At 41.5% G+C, this 24,651-nt stretch overlaps 2 protein-coding genes across 2 annotated transcripts in view; both read left to right on the top strand.

The window, feature by feature from the left end:
• LOC311228354 (phospholipase B1, membrane-associated-like) overlaps positions 1–24,651 on the top strand; it is a gene marked incomplete at both ends in the record, with an annotated part of 540,482 nt that overhangs the window by 32,630 nt on the left and 483,201 nt on the right. The gene's annotated exons all lie outside the window — the stretch shown is intronic.
• mia3 (MIA SH3 domain ER export factor 3) overlaps positions 1–24,651 on the top strand; it is a 41,229-nt gene that overhangs the window by 14,045 nt on the left and 2,533 nt on the right. Inside the window, exons 7-27 of the mRNA XM_084314937.1 lie at positions 4,202–4,333; positions 4,487–4,508; positions 4,619–4,707; positions 4,849–4,926; positions 5,814–5,924; positions 6,024–6,095; positions 6,434–6,538; positions 6,997–7,119; positions 9,844–9,934; positions 12,100–12,152; positions 13,250–13,340; positions 13,428–13,566; positions 15,494–15,656; positions 18,235–18,270; positions 18,398–18,465; positions 18,641–18,726; positions 19,713–19,826; positions 21,609–21,674; positions 21,783–21,832; positions 21,963–22,025; positions 24,227–24,626. Of these exons, the coding sequence (XP_084171063.1) occupies positions 4,202–4,333; positions 4,487–4,508; positions 4,619–4,707; positions 4,849–4,926; positions 5,814–5,924; positions 6,024–6,095; positions 6,434–6,538; positions 6,997–7,119; positions 9,844–9,934; positions 12,100–12,152; positions 13,250–13,340; positions 13,428–13,566; positions 15,494–15,656; positions 18,235–18,270; positions 18,398–18,465; positions 18,641–18,726; positions 19,713–19,826; positions 21,609–21,674; positions 21,783–21,832; positions 21,963–22,025; positions 24,227–24,626 (2,152 nt within the window). The remainder of the gene's footprint in view (positions 1–4,201; positions 4,334–4,486; positions 4,509–4,618; positions 4,708–4,848; positions 4,927–5,813; positions 5,925–6,023; positions 6,096–6,433; positions 6,539–6,996; positions 7,120–9,843; positions 9,935–12,099; positions 12,153–13,249; positions 13,341–13,427; positions 13,567–15,493; positions 15,657–18,234; positions 18,271–18,397; positions 18,466–18,640; positions 18,727–19,712; positions 19,827–21,608; positions 21,675–21,782; positions 21,833–21,962; positions 22,026–24,226; positions 24,627–24,651) is intronic.

Raw genomic sequence — 24,651 nt, 5'->3', positions numbered from 1 at the left:
GTATATTCTCTTCATGTATGTATCTTTTTTCTCCCACCCACCCTAATGTACAGTCTCCTCCCCATCATAATGTATATAATCTCTGTTAGGATCTATGGGTAACAGTACTCTATATTTGCATATCGTATATGTCACAAATGTAACATTACTATATACCTGCAATCTTATATTAACCTATATATCCTATATAACCTATATATCTGCAATCATTACTATATACCTGCAATCCTAAACCTATATATCCTATATAACCTATATATCTGCAATCTGTTAAATATTGATTGATTGTTATAACAGATTGCAGAATGGGTACAATACAGTACAGCTCAATACAATTGTTAAGGGGGTGCAGACCAGAGAAAGACTTTCCTCTTGTTTACATCAGGGTCCCCCATTTTCAATTCATCATAACATATATGACATACATGACATACAGATAGATAATACTGCTACATCTATACATTTATGATTATGACATACCAGATTTACAAATACAGTATTGTTTGTGAAATACAATAGAGTCTAAAAAAGAGAGTATATACATTTGATGAAGAAACTGTACATTGGAGGAGGTTGGGTAGGTTGGGTGGAGGGGGGGGGGACTGTACATTGGAGGTGGTTGGGGGGAGGGTTGGGTAGGCGGGGTGGGGGGGTAACTGTACATTGGATTATCGACTAAACCGAAACAAGTAGGCTCCCTTAAAACGCCAACGCTATTAAAAAGAAATACAGTGGAGGTTAAAATAAGAATATGACTTGGCCTGAAAAAAAGTTCAGTCAGGAGATTTTTTTTTGCTTTAATCCCTGTAGCTACAACACAGAATAACGTTAATACAATTACATGCATCATTGTTTACAATGAACGGGTGGGGCTAGTCAAAGGACTGGACACGGGACAAGTTAAACATGAATTAATTTATTATAACGTAGTAGGTAGTTTCGAGTCGTGCTGCAGTGCCTACGCACCACGGCTATTCTATTATATACGGCTTTGACGCTTCCTCCTCATCGTTGATTGCCTGTAGTAGCTGCATCTAACGTTAGTAGCTAACGTTAAAACTAACCTAAAGTTAGTTGTTCACCAACAATCTCAATATTTGTTTTATCATTAGCTCAAAAACACAGAACCGGACGAGACAAGTCGTCTCTAGGTTTTGCTAGGATAATCACAACAATACTTCCGGTCCGGTCGGTGGGCTTCAAAATAAAAGTCTAAAACACCGGAAAAGACGGAGCGGTGGGCTTCAAAATAAAAGTTTTGGGAAATAAATTTCTCAAAAAAAAATTCTCTAACCGGTCGCAATAATATCGCTTATCGCGATATTTTCGGGGGCAATTAATCGCCCAGCAAAATGTGTTATCGTGGCAGGCCTAACCCTGGACGACGTTCTGGTCCTCGGCTGGTCAGGGAAGATCGCCAGGTCTCATACCAGGCAGGTGGTGGAATTCCTCACCAGCCTGGGTTTTGCTGTGGACTGGAAGTAGAGTACGGCGAGTGGGTGGTTCTCGGCGCGCTCGGGAGGTTCCGTCCTAGGACGGTTACGGCGCTGTCCGTGATGCGCCTGCTCGGTATGATGGCATCTGCTCACTCTGTGGTCCCTCTTGGCCTCCTCTTCATGAGGAGGATACAGAGGTGGTTTTTTCCAGTATGGAAATGGCCCGGTGAGAGACGAGTGGAAGCGGCTGAAGGTTCCCATGTCAGTACTGGGGGACCTCGTCCTCTGGGGAGGGCCTGGTGCCCTCACCAGCGGGGTCCCCGTGGGCAGCAGGCTGTCACACGTCACGGTCTTCACCGACGCCTCCCTCACGGGATAAACTATTGATATGGACATGCCATTCCATGAGCAGCAGAGAGACCTGCTGCAGACAGAGTGGAGGTCATGTAATTATTACAAATGGTAATTGACTGTTTTGACTGATGATACGCATTAAGCATCAGGTATACTGTTGTGCATTATTTCCACGGAGCAAGACATAATAAAATCGGTTGTGTGTGTGTGTGACACCATGCACTATGTTGTTATTGCTGCTGCCTTGCACTTTAAGATGTGAAGAAGATTCTAAAAATAGATTTCCATAAATTCGATCTGGGAAAACATTACTTGTGCTCATCCCTAGTAGCTAGCAGGACTTTGTCTATGCGTGCAACTGTTATGTGCCTAAAAAGCGTGCATGTCACTAGAGGGTTTATTTTGTTTTACTTATTTTTTTTTACTATTGATTACTGTTGAGATAATAATAAGAAATTCAAAATGTTGCCAAAAATCACCAGCCGCCTATTGATCCTTTAAGTGCAGCAGGGTGGCATGCAATACTGAGTTGTGTGAAAACTAAAGCCAGTTAAATGTGTGAATTGTGCACATAAGGCAAGGTCTCTTGAATGCCCAAGGAAAATGTACAAAGTCAGGTTAATCAGGCAGTGAAGAGAGGGTAGAGGACATGGAGCTGTGTCAGGTTAAACAGTTTGGAAAAAGGAAAGAGAAGTGTATCTGGTTGGCAAAGACAGTTTGGGACATTTATTTCTATGGTTAATCTAATTTCCTGCACTGGGGAAGTAGCAAAGAAGAGTCCGAAAATACAAGTAATCTGAAAGTGAAAGCACTTTTCAACACAACTTTAGAGAAATAACCGTTTCGTTTTTATTTCTTTTTTTTGTGTGTTGTAAAATACGTCGCTACAGGCTAGTAGATGGCGGTAATGCAACCATTATGGATGCCAACCGCCGTTAAACTAAACAAAGAAGAAGAATGTCCCTTGACCCGCCCCCTTTTGAGTTGACTGTGTGTTCTGCGGTGTTTTGGTGTCATGCTGAAGTTCAGACAGCAGCGGGGAGCGGGCTAATGGCTACTAGCACTGGAGACTGGAGACTTGCGTCGACTGGGAGGCCTAATAGTTCAGCCAGTTAGCTGAACCCCTGTTATGGATTGCATTTGTTGTATCGTTAGCTAACGTGTGTGGTGTGGTGTGTTGTTAAAATACATGGGACGTGATGCCTGCTTTGTGAAACCAAAAAGCATTGTCGTTAGTCAAGCTAGATGGCATTATTTTACTACCGGTGACGTCAATAGCGTTGACTTGCTTGTGAATGAGCCTCGACGTCTCACTTAACTAATTGATATTAATCGTTATCAAACTGTTGTATATGCCGGTTGTCTAACGTTGGACACAATTGAGAACGCAATGTTTTGTCATATTCGCTTGATGGCGTATAAGGTGTCAGGCTGGTCGATTGATTGATTGATTGAAAACTTTATTAACAGATTGCAGAATGGGTACAATACAGTACGGCTCAATAGTCTTAACGTAACCTTAGCGTCTCCTGTCAAAACTAGCATAACGTTACCGACATGGACAGAGACACATTCTCTCCACCAGTGATGGAATCAGGGCAACGTTACATGTTTTTTCTAAAGGAACTGCAACATGTAAGTATAAAATGAGCTAGTTCATTCAGCTGAGCTGCTCTGTCCTCCTGTTTTTAAAAGCTTAATGTAACCGACCAAACGTGTTGACGTTGCTCTTGTATTTTACTCACCAGAATTGCCTTGAGTGACAGTTGTAGCTGATTTTTTGTCTGTTCAGCAACTGAGGCTACTCAGTCCCATCAAAATGTACTTTGCAACGCATGTGCATGTTTTGTAGGCTAGTCTCTTGAGCCAATACAGAGTCTTAAGGTAAAGGCACAGTCCGTGTAGTTAGCTAGTATACTGTGTTCTCAGCAAAGACATAGTTTGATTACCCACTGCTGAGGTGACATGGGTAAAGGGCACATGCTGCAATCTAAACCCAGAACAGCCAACCGGCATGTCGTTGTTTGCCTATGTTTCCCCCTTCTGAGCCGCATAGCACGTTTCCTGCCACATGCACAGTTCAAAGGTTTGCTTACAGTTGGACTGATATGCAAGGCCTTCAGAGTGGAATGACGAGAGTGTAGTCAATCACCAGATATTTTCTCAATCAACAGACTATTGCTTTACTATAGCCCACATGTAAAGACCGGCTAACTACAAATGAAGTCTTTCTTAAGAGTGATTTCAGTATAGGATCAACAAGGCTTGCAGTACAATACGCTCACTACTGCACTGCCGTATGACAAGCTTGAGTTATTCCTCTACCCACCTCCTGCATTTGTTTGCTTGTCCTAGTATATTGGTGCAATTCAGATGATCGTAATGGTGTGGTTGTGTTTGTTTGTTCTCAGATGATTTCCCTTCTGCCTGATGAATATAAGCCAGGGGAAACCTTTTTTGGCTGCCCGTGGCAAGCTGTTGTGGTCACTGCATTTGTCGGAGTCATCACCTTCATACTTTTCTTCTGGAGGACCGTTTTGGCTGTAAGACGAGATATTTCCTGAATTTTTACATTATGATGTAGCCCGGCATTGCATAATGTTTTGTTCCCTGTGGTTTGTCCAGCCTCCTCTAAGTCAAATGTGAATGTTTACTGAGGAGAATAACCAATGTTTTTGTTTCGCTTTCTTGCATAGGTAAAAAAGAGAGAATACCTTGGTAAGCTAAGCTTTTCTCTTCCACTTTGACTTTGTTGGAGAAATGTTCTCACTATGCATGCATGATTTGTGTAAATCGTTACAGACTGTGGACTATGTTTTTCCTATTAGTGGATGAAAATGGGCTCTCTGCTCAAATGAAGGCTCTCATGAAGGAAAAGAATGACGCTATCTCAAAGACGTCAGAGCTGCAGAAACAGGTGAGTTACAGTTAAGATGTATTGATCCCCTTTGGGATTGCAATGCAATCAAATATGTTAGACAACCACTATCTACTATCTTATTTTACAATCAATGTCTCATTGTATTTGGAACTTGATCGATTTAATTTGCTTCCACAGACTGAAATACTGAAAGAAAAGCAAACATCGTCAGAGGAAACTACTACTTGTGCCCTGCAAAGGAACCAAGACCTGGAGGTAAGCCCCAACATGGAATAATAATAATAATGTAGTTATGTAATTGAGTACCATATAAGTCTATTTTTTAGGGTTTCAGAGGAACAGTGTTTTCAAACTTTATTATTTAAAGATGGTAAGTTCGAGTGTTGTGTACAGTTATAATTAAAGACGTAGAGATTGGGTACTTTTTTGTGATGCATCACATCCAAGTGATTTGGATCGACTTTACAACTGCAAATACATGCTGTCCAAAAATATTGAATATGTAGTTGCATGGTTGTTAAGTGCAAGTGTTCAATTATGATAAATCATCGCAATGCATCTTTACATATGTATTCCAAATGGGTTAAGGTTAGGACTAAATGTGGTACTTTAAAGCCCAATCAGTGATCCAGCTCTTGGTTTGAAGCTCTGAAGCTCTTGATGTAATTTTCAATTGTATTTACTGTAAAAGGTTTGTTCGTATATTTGTAAACACTAGAACAAGCTAGGTTAAACAATTCAGCAACTATTTGGAAGCCGATGGATGTTCTGCGGACATAACAATGCACAACAATATACCCAACGCTTAATGCTTATTACCAGTAAAAAGTAAATGACCATTTGTAATAATTACATTACCTCCACTCTGTCTGCAGCATGTTTCTCTACTCATGGAACGGCATGTCCGTATCAATTGATATTTTACAAATTTAAAGATAGATGGCTATAGATGGCTATAGATGGCTCGTTAAGGGGCATCAAGAGATACATGAATCCGTCTGAGAAAGCACAACAAATATTCTCCTTTCATGTTTTGGCTTTGCTTGTCGGTGATACCCAATTAAAAATGGCAAACCTGGTTTTCAATCCCTGGATTTCCCAAGTTCAAACTGTTGAATTCAATTCCTGTCATCTTTTTATAGAGCAAGGTTTTTGAGGCAGAAGCGCGGAATCAACAGATTGCTGAGGAGAAGAGCTCGTACGTAAGGCTCTTTGAAGAAGAGAGAGCAAATTCTCTTAAAAATGGGAATAGGGTGAGCCTTTGAAACTTTGGTACTGTGTCCTTTGTTCTGATTTCTTATTTTTATTTTCTTTATTTTGGGTTTCATCATATTGAATGATTTCATCAACAGATTGAGAAATTGGAGAAGTCGAATGAGAAGCTGCTGCTCAGCAGGAAGAAGACTCAGGAAGCACTCTCTAAGGCACGTGTCATTTTTTATTTATGTTCTGGCAACATATTTTGGCTAAATATGCCTTGTTTTAGAAATGTGTATTGATAACAGTGCTGTAATAAAATGTTCTAATAAATATGCATGCTCAAGTTCAACAACGTGTACTTTGATTTTGATATTCCTTAATTCCACGTTGAAATTACGCGATACATTAATTAAGTGTGGGGTCGCCAAAAGAAATCCTAAATAAAATGGGGTCGTGGTATAAAAAAGTTTGAGAACCCCTGCACTAGACTATTTGGTGTCATGTTGTTTAAAAAAAAAATATATATAATAATAATAATCTCTTCACTCAAAACTTACCACAGACCACTGTCCTCCTGGATGAGGCCAAGATCCGTGAGGATGCCAGGAATGTTCAACGTAAATGTTTTGAGAGGGATCACGCAGCGCTCAAAGAAGACAACAAAGCGGTAAGATAAAACATGGGCTCTTGCTTTTATTAGGCACAGGCATTATTTATGATTCAGATGCGACATTACATTTGTTGGATCGTGGCAGAAGATCCCAGGGTCCACCAGGAGGGAGGGAGGCAGGGCAGTGGTGGGAATAGCATTTCAGTCGGGGTTGGGATCAATTCACTTTTAATTCATGTTTTCAAAATGATTTTCAGTATTTGACTTCCTGAATTCAATTAATTGAAAGTGAATTGAACCCAATCCTGATTTCAATTGGCTGATTTCTGTGTGTGTGCTTTGTGTCATATTGGTACCAGAAAAGCGTTATAGAATTGCAGCCATTCATTTTCTTATATGAACTGAGTAAAATGTTGTGTATATTTTATTGTTCAGTACAGCCGACCATCTTTGGCTAACTCCAGCAAACCCAAACCATTTTTCTAAAAGACTTCCTTGATCTCTGATTCTTAAAGCTCAAGACTGCTATTAAGGATTGGGAGGACAAACATAAGGAGCTGAGTGAACAGATCAAAGTCTACCAGAAGTCTCAGAAGGAGCTGGAGGACACTGTGATTCTCAAAGATAACAACGTGGAGGTCTGCCTTGTTTATACATTATTTTTATGCTTGCAGAATTTAATATCTCACGACAAAGAACCATATAACTCTATTTTCAGATGAACAATGTTTTCAAACCTGATTATCTTAAAGCAACATGTGTAAAATGTGTTAGAATTTTGCTCAAACGCATCTTAACACTTTGAGTGCCAGGGACGTCATAACTCGTTTTATTAGCCCCCCCCACTGAGTGCCACGGATGACAAATATCGTTTTATTGTTTTATTAGCGATCTGAAATCATATTTCATCAACCGAGTCTCCCGTTGGTACAGCAGCCCCTACAGGAGCTCAGAATGGAAAAAAGCGCCCCCTATCGTCTATCCCTGTGTAACTGCAGGTCAGTCGCTTAGCCTTAGACTGAAGTCTGATCAACATGGAAGTCATCGCGGGACGGGAATCAGCCTGGAATATATATTTACAGCAGCAAATACTCAATCAATAAGCGTGATCGATATTTGGAATGGCGATTAGGAATTGGAATGATCTTTTTGGAGAACATCTGATCTGAGGTAAGGAATCTATTTTACCAGTCTTGGGATAATCAGAGTTGTATTTGCTGAGATCTCAGCATTTGCCCTATGTGTGATGTGGCTGTTTGTGCGTGATCGCTGATGAGGAAATAAGAGAATAGATTTTTCAGATCGCCTCTATAGCGTGCATACGTACACATATACTATCGATAAATCTAGCGTTTATTTGAAAACGATTCATAAAATAGGCCGAAAAATTACAATGTTTTTGTGTATTCTAGAATATTCATGAATATTCTAGATAAAATGTCTTTTATCGTGGAATCTTTATATTTTCCTTTAAAACAAGGGCGTTTCAAAATGCTATAAAACGAAAATGAACTGATAAAAAAAAATTCGCTTCGACAATGTTTTTTTTTAATCAAATATTTTTATTTTATTTTTCTTTCTTTTTTTTTCCCAACATGAAACAAAACATATATCACAAACACAAATATCCGCTTCGACAATGTTGACTGGAAAACTAGTCATTGATAAGCGACGGGCAGATTAGACACATAGCCATCATTTAAAACATAGATTAGGCGTTTTTAAGCTAACATTGAAGTGGATGGTGGCATTCAACGGGTAAATCAAGGTTAAGCACTGGCTCTGAAAGTGTTAATGTGGACACAATGACTCACAGTCCACTGTGAGTGAGTTTGATTGACCAGTGTAGCAGCAGTGCAGATATATTCCATTCTAAAGTTTCAGAGATTGTTTTGAATGAGGACAGCATAGATCCAACCACTTAAGTGTTTATTCCAGTAAAACGTCCTTTATCAGGGATGTGATTTTTCCGTTTTTAACCGGATTTCCGGTTTTTCTGACCTAAAATCGAAAAATTCTATTCTATCTTTTTTTAAATATGTTTTGATTATTTTTCCACCTGGTCTAAGTGAAACGCGAAAGCAACATTTATCAGACCTGCTATTCTTGCATAACAGATTTTCATTGGCTATCGATAATGTTGGCAGTTTTGTTGAGTGGCGCGAGATGCTGTAAAGACATCAACACACTAGGAAACGCACCAACACTGGATTGCTTTTGTAAAACTGACCAACCAGGGAAGGTTACTTGCAAGCAGTGCCGCAGTCTGCCACGCAACACTACTCAAGGGAGAGCAAGCATTGTCCAGTTAATGTGAAGCTCTGTAGAAACATCAAACTCTCAAGCATGAGGTACAGAAGCCAACCTAGACATAACCAAGAAGCTTAGATGGAGAAATGTCACCACCTTCATTCTCAAAATCGACCTGAGAGCAAAAGAAAAGCAAAAGAGTCCATTAGTCCAACTGCAGCCCTTCGCAGTAGGCAAGACTTCGAGAGGAGGCGGTTACAGGTGTTGCACAATCTGGTTGCAAAGAAGAAAAGATAAGGTCCTAACGTTAGTGTTTGAGCCAGGATGACTTGGGAGGGGTCAAGATGACCCCCTTTACATTTTTTAGGGGGACACTGATATATTTTATTCATTTTCTTTGTCCCTTTCCTCTCCCACCTTCCTCTTCCATGTGAACAGTTCAATATATACAAATAAAATGTGTTCATTCATTCAAATGGAGTGTTTATAAAAAAAAAAAATCGTTTAGAAAATTCAGGGTTTTTTCATAAAGCGCAATCACATCCCTGTTTATATTGGAGTACATTTCAAACAAAAGAATCACTGATAAAAAATATTACACATTGAGCCTCCCACACGTTACTCCTCGCCACTGAGAGATCGAGCTGTGCAGGTGAAAATATGCGGCGCTGCCTCCTCGTGTACCGGAGGGGACACGTGATGCAAGGCTTCGTCCACATTGCAGCCGACCAGTGGGAGGCATGGTCTAGCGACGTTCGAGACAGGGGAGGGAAGAATTGGATAATACGAAATTGGGATGGGAGAAAAAGTAGATACAAAAAAATATATATATTACACATTGTAGCTTTAAGATGGTATAAGTTGGAATGTTGTATTCAATCATAGCTAAAGACGGTAGAGGATGAGTACTTTTGGGTGACGTTTCAGTGATGGGGATTGACTTTAATACTGCAAATACATGAGCTGTCCAAAAGATTTCAAAATTGACTGATATGCTTCTTAGTCGTCGGAGTTCAATAGTTCATACCGAGTCCAGACCTTGTAAAAAAAGAAATGGATGATGTTTGTGTCAAACTCTTGACTTACTCCACGACAAATTGTCTTCCTGGCAGGTACTGTCTGACCTCTTGGCAGACCTTGATGCTTGTGATTTGCAGAAAAGTGAGACCAGGGTTTTGGCCAATGGTGATGTAGCTGATGTAGGTAAGTCAAATCCCCTTTTTTCTTTCGTTCTCTTCCTCTTTCTTTTTACATATCTTGTATTTGATTATTCCGTAACATTATATTCTATATAATCCTTTCACGTAACATTCAAATTTAACTGGAAAGTGTGTGTTTCTCCTCATCACCTTTCATATGTGTTGGTTGCTAGGAAGCAGTCAAAGAGTGAATGACTATTAAAAAAAGAAAAAGGAGGACAGTAAAAGTGATAATTATGAAGAGGGTGATCTGTTGACACTGCAATTATGGAGAAAAATCATAATGGAGAACATTTTTGCTGTGACAAAAAGGTCTCGCTACGTCACAAGTGCATTATGAGGGTATTTTGGAACTTGTTGGAATATCTCACGGTTTCTCACCCAATTAGAATGCGAGGTCTGAACTAACTGGGTATTATCTTCATTCACCTTCGAAGCCCTAGCAACCTTTGAATAGTTTACGCAGTACTATCTTTGTCTCCATCCTATACCAGCTAAATAGCTAAAAATAAGCATTTGTTATTAATAAAGTTGTTATATATATATAATAGCAATATAATATCTGTGTAAAGGCAATAATACCCTCAAGGGCGATGCTCAACTGCTAACAAAATCTCACGGTATAGCGCTGAAATAGCACTCGCGGTACGTGGTGAGCTACTGGAGCTCCCCTATAGCGCTCACTCTTGTGTATTATTACTTAATATACATCCAAGTTTTCTCGTAAACGTCTCACTTTTGTTTTTATATATAACTCTGTAGCACGAGTTTCATCAACTCCATTGGATACCAGTTAAATAAATATGATGAAATGAAAGGGCCCTAAAATTTAAGAATGGCCTCAATTCTGATATAGATCAGTTCATGTTCAGAAAGTTAACGGCTAAAGTACAACTATATTCTCTACCGAACATAAATATGCATCACTTATTGCATGACCCTGTGACTTAACTCATTCAGCACCGGAGGCCTAGAGCATCTTAGTTCCTACCACGCCAACGCTCTAAAAGATAGGAATAAGTGGCGGTGTTTGCAGGGCTATATATATATTCTATATTATAGCTATGGATACAATACTATGGCCCATTTGACATCAACTATCTATCGTTCAATATGTGAAAAAGAATTTTTTTTCCATCAATACGTTCGTGTGTTATACCGTGGTGAATATAAGTATACCGGTAGTTTTAGAGTGATCCTGTCTAATCCCAGAAAACGACGATATGCAGCAAAACGTGAATTTCACTAAAAGCATTGCCGTTTCTCGCCTGGACAAGCTACTATAATAGGTATTATGTTTCATCATGAATGCATGAAAGGGGGGGGGGGGGTTGTTTTTTGATGCTTTGATCGTCACCAACGGCATACGTTGTGGAGTAACGTTACACACACGTTGCGATCGAGGTGAAATCATGGTTGGATCAAAGCAGGATTGATATAATTTAGTCCTTACCTTCACTAGGAGGTACCCCAAAAAGAATATTCCAATTGTCTGATCGCGAGTCCAAGTACTGGTGTCCATCGTGTCGCCAACATAATCCACCACAACAGATGCATCGGTGGCATTTGACGCTTCTCAATGCGATCGGGATACCTGCTCGCCTCGCCTGACAAAGAAAGGTGCGCCCGGAGACATTTGATCGTTGCACAGGCCAAGATATAAGGTTTCAAAGGGTGCTCGATACTGCCACCTGGGTGGATGCGGCCGGTATTGCACTTTGGCATTCTCAGGATGATTCCCCATGTTAACCCCGAGTCCGTGTGCCTGTAATGAATGGAAATATTGAATAAAAGAAATAACAATGAAAACCCGACTATACTCTGGTCTGGCGCTGAACGGTCGGCGATATAACCCGACTATCCTCGGGTCTGGCGTCCACAGAGTTAAAGACAAGAGGGTCCCTCTAGTGAAATCTGCCAGTTTCTACCACTAATTACATTTGAACATTTAGTTCAAATAATGTTTTTTGATACCCGAGTTATGACTGCAGGTGATGAAAAGATTCTTTCCTACAAACCGAGATCCAGTAGCCTCTTGAGGGTTAACGGTAGCCTCACCTTTATCTCCCTCCTCTTTCAATTCGGCTCCCTTCTCTTCAGAATCCACAGAGAAGACAAAGGTTTTTTTTCTAGAGTGCTAATTGTCTGCTTTTTAACATTGTTTTTCAGATAAGAAGACTTTCATCAAGAACAGGATTAAACAGATGATGGATGTTTCTCGAGTAAGAGATTTATATTAGGGCTTGTGTCTGAAATACAAACAATGGGCCTCATTTATCAATATTTCTGTATGTGGAAAAGGTTGACATTTATCAAAAATACTCAATTGACTTATGCATGAAAAATATGCATGCCAACTGTTTCCAAGGACTCATTATTATTACATTTTATGTGTAAATCAGTTTGATAGTGTACATTTAAAAAGCTCTCCATGGCACACGTTTGTGTAATTTCCTTGATAAATGAGGCCCATTAACACATTGACCACCAGCAGCAGGGGGCGCTGATCCCGCTTCAGCGCCAGGTCTTTATTCAATGGATATAGTTTTAGACTGCAACATTTGCGAGTGCTTAAAATATATCTTATATTATATCTATGGGTCTAATAACGCCGCCGACTGTCAGTGAGTTGCTTCCAGTCAACATGCCCAAAACAGATTGGTAGATTGGTTTTTCATCCGTACATTTCCGTTTTATACCGTTTTGAATAGAGTATGGTTTGGGTGCTTTTGAGTAATTCCAGGAAAAAGACGAGAAAAAGGCATTTTTTGTGTAATCCAGTCATCACGTTGTAATTTTTCGGTTTATTATCTAATCCTGAAATCAACGCTAGATTATCATTATTATATCTCCTCGTGCATACATGAAATGGCCCTCGTAAACAAGTGTAGACAATTTTCTTTTTCAATATACATATATACAGTATGTACAGTATATACAATGCAGTTACATTAGTGTAGAAATGGTGAGGTATAGCTTAGCTTGTGGTGCCACCTTGTGGTGGTGAGGTGCAATGAGGTGCACTGAGGTATGAGATTGATGTGCAGATCTCCTTACCAATAAATATAAAGTGTGTTCGTGTCCAAAGTGGGTGCTACAGTGTGTTGTTTATTTAAAGTGATAGATTTGAAGTTTAGTTTTAGTTAATTATAATAACCTTGATTTGAAGTTGAGTTTTAGTTTATTATAATAACCTTGATTTGAAGTTTAGTTTTAGTTCATTATAATTACCTTGGTTTGAAGTTTAGTTTTAGTTAACTATAATAACCATGGCTTGGTCATCCAGTAACAGCTGGTCACATGTGTTTTGTCTTGGCAGGTCCAGACCACTCTGGCAGTAGTGGAAGAGGAACGGGATCGCTTCATGAACAAACTGCTGAATGAGGAGAAGGCGAGGAAGACACTGGAAGGTATGTCATGCACATTTCTACTAATGTCAAGGATTCTTATCTATTCCATCTCTTTATCTCTAAACGTACCGATGCAATTTGCCACAGAACAACACCAGGATCTTGAGCACGCCATCGGAACCCTAAAAAGTGAGAGGAACCATGTTGACAACCAATTCACGATCCTCAAACAGAAGAATGAAATCATGACAGAGATGTATCAGCAGAAGGAGAATGCCCTGCAGCAGTAAGTAGATGTTGTAGCAGTCACTTGACAGTGGTGTTAGGGGGCTTTCTCACTCACCATTCGGAGTCGAATCGGAGCCGGATCGCACCCAAAAAGGGTGTGTCCGTCCTAGTGAGAACGCTCCCCCCCCCGTCCCCGGGGATGCTGATTCGCTCCAAACCTGGACCGCTGAAATAGGTGGTTCCGGGTGCGCGCCAGTGGGAGCGGGGGGTGTGGTGTACGAGCTTGTACCAAAACACAGGAGAGGCTTCTGTATCAACTTGCTGACACACACAACGTCGTTACTGTAATACTTTCATGCTTGCTTGAATTTTGGGCAGATAAAAACATACAGCAACAACTGAACAATACCCACAAAAACGATATTTATGGGCAATTTGCGAGTTCAGACCTCAACCAAACAAGCATGTGGAGCCTCACGGCTCAGTGGATGAAAACATGAAGCCACGTTACAAGCACAAGACTTCCCCTGGCTCGCATTAGGCCTGGCAATTTTTTCTTGTTCGAATGCATTTATTTCTATTAGACCAGTGGTGCCCAACCAGTCGGCCGTGATCGACCGGTAGATCAATGACATGCAATATAATTGCCGCGAGCAATGGGCTAATGTTGGCTGCTAACTAGTAATAAATAGGCTAAGCTAACGAACCCTGGAAAACGCTCAAAAGCGGACTCCACGACACCAGTTCCATTCGTGAGAAAAGGGGGGTGGGTTATATTGACAAGGCTTGTCAACAGAGGTTCAAATATAACTTCATATTTATTGGTTATTCGTTTATTTATATTAGCATCCAGTTTCCATCACCGTGTGTTCAACTCTTCCTGTGTTGACGTTAGAGCGTGACATCATCGCTACGGCAAGCTTACACGCTCAAAACGCAAACCGTAAACAATACCCAGAGCGCACCAAGACTGTTTGTGTGTACACAAACCAGAGGGGGGAGAGGGAGGGGGGAAGTGCGCACCCAAGGACGGAACGAGGACGGAGCGGAGCTGATTCGACCCCGAATGGCAGTGAGAAAGCCCCCTTATTGTACTATCGTCCACGATATAGTACATATCTTAGAAATATATATACCGTAATTCCTCTAATAGTAACCGGTATTCAATTAAAAACCGGGTCTCTATTAATGACCGGGTGCACTGTTGAGCTAAGCAATTATAAGCCGGCCTCCTAATACAAGCCGGGTTTCATGTATATTAGAGGAATTACAGTATTTCCCTCAACGGATTTACTATAGGCAATATATTTTGTTATTGTTGTTATATGCTGGCCTGGCTGTGCAGTAAATACCATATAATGGTATGGTGTTAATGTTTACCAAGAGAGTAAGCCTACCTCAGAATTGTATAAAACTAAGTTATTATTATTATTATTATACCAGTATTGTGATTGCACTATTTTACTTTATTTTACTTTTTTTGACCACCTGTTTACTACCGTATTTCATACAGTACTTGGTTTCAATAAATGAACCCAGTACATTTTACTGGGTTCGAACTGACACAAAATGTTGATTTATTCATTATGATCTGTTTGAAAATTAGAAATATAGGCCTCTCTCTTATACATGCCTCCTCCTAATACAAGCCTGGTATCCGCTACAGTTGAAACAAATACAAGCCGGGGTTACTATTAGAGGAATTACGGTACTGTACTTACTGTATATTTATAAGTTGATCATAAATATGTTCCTTGCGATAGTGAAAAGAAAAAGTAAAATGGACCCTATTTGAGTGAAATAGCACATTCACAATTGCGTTACAAGATAAAGACCTAAAAAACATCTCCTATCACATTGTCATTTGTACCGGAAATCTAAATACTGTTCTGTACCGTCAAAACTAAGACAAGTGTTGTCCTCACTATAGGAGTGTGGGGGGGGGGTTCTGTCCATTAATGGAATGTGTTTCTGTGGCATCGCAGGAGACTGACCAAGGAGGAACTGGAGCGCCGCAGCAAGGAGACGATGCTCTCTGAGGTGGGAGGTAAAGCTGTGGAGGCCGAGGAGCAGGTCAAGGTCCTGCGGCAGCGGATCAACGAGATGGAGGAGCAGATGAAGAAGACGGAGGGAGTCTATAAAGAACAGGTGTGTGCTGGGGCGGCTACGTGGCATAGTGGGCAAGGCGCTCACCACAAAATACTGGAGACGCTGGGCTTGCCTGTTCGAGCCCAGCGCTCCACATTTGCTTTCAGTTTAGCTGGTCGTCCGTACTAATACACATTGGCCGTATTAGGGGGTGGGAAACTGATGGGTGGGGATCGGGCGTTGTGGACAGCGACTCCTACAGGTCGGTTGGTGCGCCTGCGCAGTAGAATCAGGAAGTGTCTGGGGCAGCGTGAGCCTCCCACGCGTTACTCCTCGCCACTGAGAGATCGAGCTGCGCAGGTGAAAAGATGCGACTGCTGTTACCTCAAGTACCGGAGGGGACTTGTGCTATGTATGACTTAGTCCACATTGCAGCCGGCTTGTGGGAGGCAAGAAACGGCGTTCGTGACAGGGGAGGGTTGAATTGGATGATACGAAATTGGGATGGGAGAAAATATTAAAAAAATGGGAGAAAAAGAGGATAAAAAAAAAGAACAGGTGTGTGCTATGTTTATATATACATATATATATATTTTTTTTTTTTTTTTTTTACTTTTTTTTTTAGCGTTTATCGCTTTTCTGGTCAAGCATGACCGACAGTTGTAGGGTGAAACGGGAGAGAGAGCAGGGGGAGACATTCGGCAAATGACGGCGAGTCCGGGAATCGAACTCGGAGTCAACCAGATCCGTGACGCAGCACGGAGTCCCGCGACGCAGCGCGGTAACATGGTGTGCTACTGGAGCACCCCTACATATATTTTTTATCCTTCAAAAGCCATGGTACATGTCCTTTTCCAAAGTGGGAAGCTCACAATATAATCAGATGTGTCTTCATATTATGTTCTTAGTTTTTACGCTGCCTACTTGCCCATATGCGCATGCCCAGAGTTAATTATATTGTTATATTATACAACAGGTAGGTCGAGAGCGTTCTAAACCCTGAGTATATTCATGATACTCACGGTTAAATCACCATGAATATACCACTGCGCTGCCTTTAGAATGTTGTAGAAAGTTTCAACTGCCATTCATCAAACGGAAACTGTCAACATGACCTACACCGCGGACAACATTATGTTTGATTTAATGTACCCGTTAACTATAAACGAGTGGATAGATAATGATATAGAGGACGGTCCTACATCTAACAGTATTCATAAAAACAGCATTATTAGACATGCCAATCCAACAAAATATGAGCTGGACGCGCTGGAGAAAAGACGCAATTAATGCTTCAACACCACCAAGTCGACGGCCTGGGCATTGAACTGGCCCAACTCCCGGAACTGTCCGAGGTGCTGATGACTTTTTCTGACTTTCGCTTGTATTAGACTAATACATCATTTGTTTGCGTTGCCAAGCTTGTTGATAGTCTACTCCATTTGAAATTCCATAGCAACGAGACATCTTTAGGAACTATTTTTCTACGCCAAGTTCACTGAAATCGATATAAAAGACCCTAGAATGGTCTGTATTCATCCTATATTTTCCCGATGCAACCTGCTGTATAAAAGCAATAATACACTCTGAAGCCTGTGGGATGTCATGAATATTGCCATGGCTGTGATTCGCCCGCAGCAATATTCATAACATCTCACGGCTCCTTGTGTATTATTGCTTAATTGTTTACACTGCCTATTTTTATTCTATTAAGATTTTTACTTCTCCACTGTACTATAATTTTATGACCTGTATCATGTCTTCTACTACCTGTACCTCTCCTCCCCCTCCCCCATGCTGCTATGATGCCTGAATTCCCCCATGGGGATCAATAAAGGAATATCTTTTATCTTATCTTATCTACTGAGGAAATGGTCACAAACCATCCATCATATCAAACATAGACTTTCATGGGCTTTGTGCCGTCGGAAGGTGCCCAGTTACATGCGTATGATGCGTAACTGTCCTATAAAACTCATTAGAACTCTTGATATGATGTACAGTTTGCAACTATTTCCTCAGTAGAACATATGAAGACACATCTGATTATACTGTTAGCTTCTTATTTTGGAATGGGAACATGTTAATGGTTTTTGACAAACACTTGCTCCATTGGATTGGAACCTGGCAAGAGGATGCAGCACAGGGCTAGGTTTCTCAACACGAAAGCGATCAGTGAAATGAAGGCCTGTACTAGTCAACATCATGCAAGACGATGTTTAAATAGTGCCTGGGTTGAAAAAAAGCGAACGCAGTGTTAGTACACTCGAGTAAGTAAGGACTGCTGAAAATGGGAAATAAAGATTGTTTATTTCAACCTTTAAACTAAGTGTTAACATTATTAATGTCTTGATTGTATTTATAAATTGTTTATATATATATATATATATATATATATATATATATATATATATATACATACATATATATTTCTTTAAAATATATATATAAAAATTCCAAACCTTTGAACGGCAGTGTATGGACTGGTCCTAGATGGGTAAACGCAGACCACCACAGATATAAAGTAATGAACTATATTCATTATTCTATATTTATGGTTACACATGTGTTTACTCATCTATGACAAGTCAAAATGTCTATTGTTCCTTGTACCCTGACCTTTTCTTTTTCCCCTCAGATAAGAGAACAGGAGACTAAAACTCATTCAAATTGGGTATGTAAGCAGCAAGTTACAAAAATGTGTATTTATATTTTATAATCTAAATCCTTTTATAATCCCAACATTCTGCATCAGTTACATAATTAAGAGATTAAATATTTGTTCTCTAATGTGCCTCAAGGTGAATGCTCGAAATGCAGAGAGGGCTTTGAACCAGGAGAAGGGCGAAACATCAAAGCTACGTGAGAAGTGAGTGCAACCAAAGTCAATGACCTCATTTTGGAATGTTGAGTGACAATTTGCATTGCGAGTTACTTCTAAATGTCAATGGAAAACAGTCTGACTTTGCCTATGGTAATAGTTTGATATATATAACAAATTCTGTGAATATTGAGAGTAAATTTCCTTTTTTTCCCTCACTCAGACTGGCTGTAATCACCTCACAACTAAATGAGCGTCGTGCGCCTCTCTTTAGACCCAACTCTGGCCAACCTCTGGCCCCCCGTCAAGGTAAGCAGTGGCTCCTACTTTCTCACATTGTGTTCCTGTCGGGGCAGCACCTACACCACAGAGCTTTGAGCAGTGGATTGCCAATTATGTCTGCAAGACGGTGCTGGTTTTCCTTGCTCATTTAGCTGGGTGTGGATATTCATCGTCTCTATAAAAGCAATTGAACATCAGACACACACTAAGGAGAACCTGAGGTTTTGATTTCTGTCATGCAAAGGATCCGTCTTTGTTTTTGAAAGAAGGGTGACATTTTGCTTTTACTTCGTTTACTTAATTGGAGATGCTGAACACTATACAGTATATATAGGGTTGGGTACCGAGCTCTGACTGACCCAATTACATCGGTACTACAGAGTACCAATTCTGGCTAGATTGATTTTGGTACCTTTACATGTTTAGTATAAGAGTGTAATATACTAGACAAGAGGGAGCCTTTTCCACAAATATATATACATATTACTGTCCCATCTCTCTTTGGAAAGACCAGACAAGGTCAGAGGAGTTTGATAATTAATCATTTCATAATTGACTGAGGATGGCCAGATAATGTTGATATTTAAACACTTAAAAACATAATACATGATCATGCAATTTATAAATAACAAAATGTTGAAATTGAGAAGTTTGGACTTATTTTTACAACCGAGTTAATTATGAAAAAAGGGTACCGTTGGGTACCGATACTGAATTCCAAGAACTGTTACAGGTATTGGTTCAAATGTGAATGGTATCCAACCCTAAGTGTATAGTACTTGTTTAAGCTTTTTCTTTTGGGTTACAAAAGTAACCCAGATTCAGACATTCATTATAACAAGTATCTTCCCCTTCCCCACCCACGGTCTCCCCATAAACCCGCTTCAAAAAACATTCAAAAAGCAGCTTCACGTTCAGTCTGGACATTCTGATGAATCGGCTCAATGGAAAAGGAAGAAAAGAAAGAATGAACAATATGTGTTTTGTTAAAATGGATGGTTTGATCGTAACAGGTGACTCGTACGGGCCCTCACCCGTCAGTGGGGGTGCCCCATCTCCCCCTCCAATGATGGAGGGTCCTAGACGCCCTCCCTCTGCCCCAGTGGGGCGAAGAATTGACCCGTATGGTGAGTTCCAGCGGATGACTTCTCCTTCACCGACTGGCCGGCCTCTCGGCTGCCTGCCAGCCCTTCCTATACTGTACCACCTCGCTCCTTTCTAGCTTTCTTCCTCCTTTCATCTCTTCCACTTCCTTGGGTTTCTTTTTCTTTGTTCCTTCCCAGTGCTTATGTCATCCTGCGTCTCCTTGGTAACTGTGTCATTCCTATTATGTCTTCTCCGCCTCTTTTTCTTTTCCCTCCCTCTTTCGTTAAATGATGTGGAAATAATCTTCTTTGTGGGCGACAGTGGCTCAGGAGGTAGAGCAGTCGTCTGGTAATCCAGAGCTTCCCGGTTCGATTCCCGCTCCTCCTGTGCAGCGTGTCGAAGTGTCCTTCTTGAGCAAGACACTTAACCCCTAATTGCTCCCTATGTGCAGGTTGGCACCTTGCATGGTTGCCTCTGCCATCGGTGTGTGAATGTGTGAGTGAATGGATCAAATGTGAGGAACAAATTGTAAAGTGCTTTGGATAAAAGCGCTATTTAAATGCAGCCATTTGGTGGAATTCTGGTTTAATTTACGTCTGCTTCACCCGTCTTTCAGAAACAATCTAGAATTTCCTCATGTTTCTCTCTCCATGGAGCCTATTTTTGCTCATACCTTTTTCTTTTCCCTCCTTCCTTTCTCCTTTATTTGCTTGGTGGTTATTGTGGGTGCCTTAGTCATCAGCAGATAGGCTAAGCTAATGAGGAAAATTCAGGAATCATTCCATGAACCCTAGTGATGGAACCGGAGAACTCTCAAATAAGACACTTAAAGCATGTCATTAAAGAAAAAACTTAAAGGGGACATGTACTGCTATTCCTAGCACTATTTGGGCAACTTTACACAATTCTTGTTAGTCTATTGAAGACATCTGTAAGTTTTTTTTTTCAAAAAAATGCATTGTTTTATATTTCTAATCAAGTACTCAAAACCATCATTTTCCAGCTTCAAGATTTCAGGCTGTTATGGCCTGGCTCCGCCCATAAGCACTTTGAGTGACAGTCAGCCCACACAGCGACTGGTAGACAGAGAGAGAGAGGGGGGGTGAGAGAGAGGGGGAGAGGGGGAGAGAGAGAGAGAGAGAGCTTCTTCCAGAGCGAAACCCGACACCTCTGCACACACTCCGGAGGGAGAGAGAGAGAGACAGAGAGCGGGAGGGGGGGGGGGACCCGCCGCGCGGCAGCTTGTGGGCCTCCCTTCCTCCCCTCTCCCGTGTGCCGCGCAGCAGGTCCCCCCCCCCTCCCCCAAGTGCTCCCTCTCTCTCCATCTCTCTCTCCCTCCAGAGCGCACGCAGAGGCGTCGGGCCCCACTCCGCCTCGCAGCATGAGGAAGTGGCTTCCACTCGCTGTCTAGTCTAGGTAGAATGGGCGCGGGCATTAGCTCCAACCACAGAGCCAATCGCATCACTGTGCGCTACCCAGCGTCCGAATGACGTGACTCAGTCGTTCAAATCAAAATGGCCTGATTTACTGGAGGAGGAAAGGGGCTGAGCTGAATCAGAGCAATCCGCCAATATGGTATTTAGACACTAAAACACATTTATACGAACTCCTATTACTATAATACAATGCTAGAGACTGAAAAATTACATTTATAGTACATGTCACCTTTAAATAAAATGTGGTTCTAATGTCATTAGGACCACAATTTGTAATAGTTGAGTCATTACAACAACAAAAAAGTAATATACTACTAATCAGAAAACCTCACAGGTGCCGTAGTTAACGATTTTGATTTGTATAATTTAGTTTTTGTTGTTCCTCAGGAGGACCACGACCTCCGTCAGATCCTCACGGCCGTTACCCAGACAACAAACACAATTCTGGGCTTGGTATGTCCGCCTCGAATGATTTTCCTCCCAAGGATTTTCCAATGTGCCGTAAATCATGGCGTACGCCTGTCTGTTATCAACAATGTGCTCTTTTCTCTGCTTTTTTAGACATGATTGCTCCTCCCCGTACCTCGTCACCCTCCCAAATGGACGGAATGGTAAGTCTGTCCTGAGTCCGACGTGTGACGGTTTAAATCAAACGTTTATCTAGTCTCTTCTCCCATTAGTAGGCTTATAATTCCTCCTGCTGCTGCTGTGTCACATGTGTATGTCCCTGCTCTGAAACAGACGGCACCAGTAGATACAGAGGCAGAGACACAGGCCGAGGCCTCCACTGAGAGTCCAGAGCCAGTGAGTATAGAGACCGGGGCCCAGGCTGTGGTGCCCGGTCTAGGTGCTGCTAGGTGTGATGGGGGGGGGGGGGGGGTACATGGAAGCACCGTCCCTAGAGCCGGATCTGGGAAGAGTTGGAAGGCGGTTCGCATCACTGGGTTGACTTAACATTGTTTGGGTTTGCCTGTCCTGATAGCACTGGATGGAACTTCAGCACGGTGTGCCGTGCAAAAAGAAATCGTTGGCCGTTTGAAGTGTGTGTGTTTGTTTCAAATGCTTTCTGGAAGTGATCCTGGTTTCAAAATCATGGTGTATGTGGCTTTTGGTCATGGGATTAATGGTCTAACTGTGCTTTATTTTGGGGAGTTTGCGTGGTTGTTTTTCTAATCGGTGCATGGCTGAATACTTAACACATCAACTGCCCTCATTTCACTATGACATCGCTATCAGTGTTTCCCCTACCATTGCCTTGAAGGGGCGGCCCGCCACGCCAACGGGATCCAGTTTAATCCCAGTAACGTTAGCGAGCTAGCAAAATTATACATACACCGGTTTTCATGTAAATCAATCTTCACTACGACTTTAAAATGGTGGCACGGTCTACGGAGACGCAGCCATTCTCCCTTTCTGTGTGTGTGTGTGTGTGCATGCGCGCCTGTCCCAACACTGGTCTTTGGAAAGACCAGATGAGGTCAGAGGAGTTTGATAGTATTTACAGTGAGGATGGCCAGATAATGTTGATATTTAAATTAAAAAGAAAATTATACAGGGAGAAGCTTCAGCAAGTACAAAACGCTGCTGACCGACAAAATCCCTCACTGAGGAAAACATAAAGGCCTAACCATCATGTATCACAATGGTGATGTCAGCCAGAGATGGGGAGAAGCATGAACCTTTAAAGGACATCTCTTTGAAAGAAATTACATTTTACAGTTTATTTCTGATTTCTTTTAAACAAATTATTATTTTGTATTATTTAATTATTTTTTTGTTATTGAGTTGAACTGAACTGAATTGAAAAAAGAAACCTCATAACTGAACTGGCACTGAATATTGAACTGCACTGGCGCTGTTTGCAGATGTACTGTTATTAAAGTTAGTTAAAAATATAATTTTGTATATATTATTATTATATTGTTAAATCCAAAAAAATAAATATAAAATCTGAAAACATAATTCTTTTTAATGGATTTCATAGGGCCCTAGTTAAGGTGAGTTAATAAATTCACTCTGAAAATCTGCTCCGCTCTGATAAATGGACTCTTCGGTCAGAGCGTCCAGTGTGCACTCTGAGCCCTCAGAATTTCTGAACAACTTGTGCGTTCGCTCTTGACACTGGTTGTAAATAGTTGAGTGTTGTATGTGTCTCCCTGTAGGGCTGCACGATTCTTGCTAAAATGTGAATCACGATTTTTCTCTAAGAATTGAGATCACGATTCTCTCACACAATTCTTATTTTCCGTTATCATTTAAAAAAGTTAAGTAAAAAGTTTAATACATTTTTTTTTACTTTCTTTTTAAAGTAAAAGAAAAAACTTGTCGTAATTTAGAAATGAGATTGCATATGTCTATGAATGAAGATCGAGATTTTTTCCCGATTAATCGTGCAGCCCCTGTATCGTAAATTGTTAATGTGTGTTGTCACTACTGTATGTATAATTGTAAATAAGTACATTTATGTGTTGTAAACATTGTTAATATTTATTTACCATTAAATAATTTCAGCTCGGTGTATAGAAATGCACCGATACTAACAACCGCCTTACTACGTGCGTCTATGACGACACTGTTGACACCACGTATCCGTGACACGCACGCCCCGCGACAACACTAGTAGTTTCGGGGGGCCTACCACCCCCCCTGAAAAAAATCCTATGGGAAACACTGGCTATGAACAGAATGTTCTTGCTGTCGTGCCGGAGGGGGGTAAATGCCGCTTGGTCTCATTGAAAACAATTGAGAACTGTATTGAAACCATTTTTCTTCATTTCACTTGTCGTAATTGTAAAATAAACGTGATAAATGTCATATCTAAGCCTTGTCTTTTAATTGAACAGCCATTGCAATGGCTAAAAGAAGCAACATCCCCATTCATTTTGGCCAGCTTAGCCCCCTCCACAAGACATTCTGTTTACATAGCAACGTCATAGTGAAATTGACGACATACATCAACATCAAAATGTTCCACACTAACCGTTTTGTGTCTTTTTCTGGCACAGGGCCCTGGTTCTTTCCTGGCCTCTCCGATCAGGGACTCGCCCGGCCCCATGGTCCACGGCCCCCCAACGGGTCCCGGACCCAACGACCCTCTGCCACACCCCGGATCCCACGGTCGCCTGCCGCCACCGGGGCCCCACAGACCCGTACGACCTCTCTACCACCCCCCCGGGCCGCTACCTCCCAGTCTGCCCCATCCCCATGGACATCCACTGCCGGCCAACGGACACCTGGGCATGCTGCCTCCCGGACCCATGGGCGGAGAGCAGTTTGTGCCCCGTCCACCTAACGGACACGCGTTCCGCCCCAGACCCGGGCCCGGCATGGACCTCCGAGGTCCACCGCCTCCACACTTCCGTCCCCCGCCGCCCCATCTTTACGGGCCGATGCATCTACCGCCCGGTATGGAAACGTATTACCTAATTTG

Source organism: Notolepis coatsorum, assembly GCF_963971535.1.
Source record: "Notolepis coatsorum genome assembly, chromosome: 5".
Lineage (NCBI taxonomy): Eukaryota > Metazoa > Chordata > Actinopteri > Aulopiformes > Paralepididae > Notolepis > Notolepis coatsorum.
Note: the sequence above shows the minus strand (reverse complement) of the source record. Positions and strands in the feature narration are given on the sequence as shown.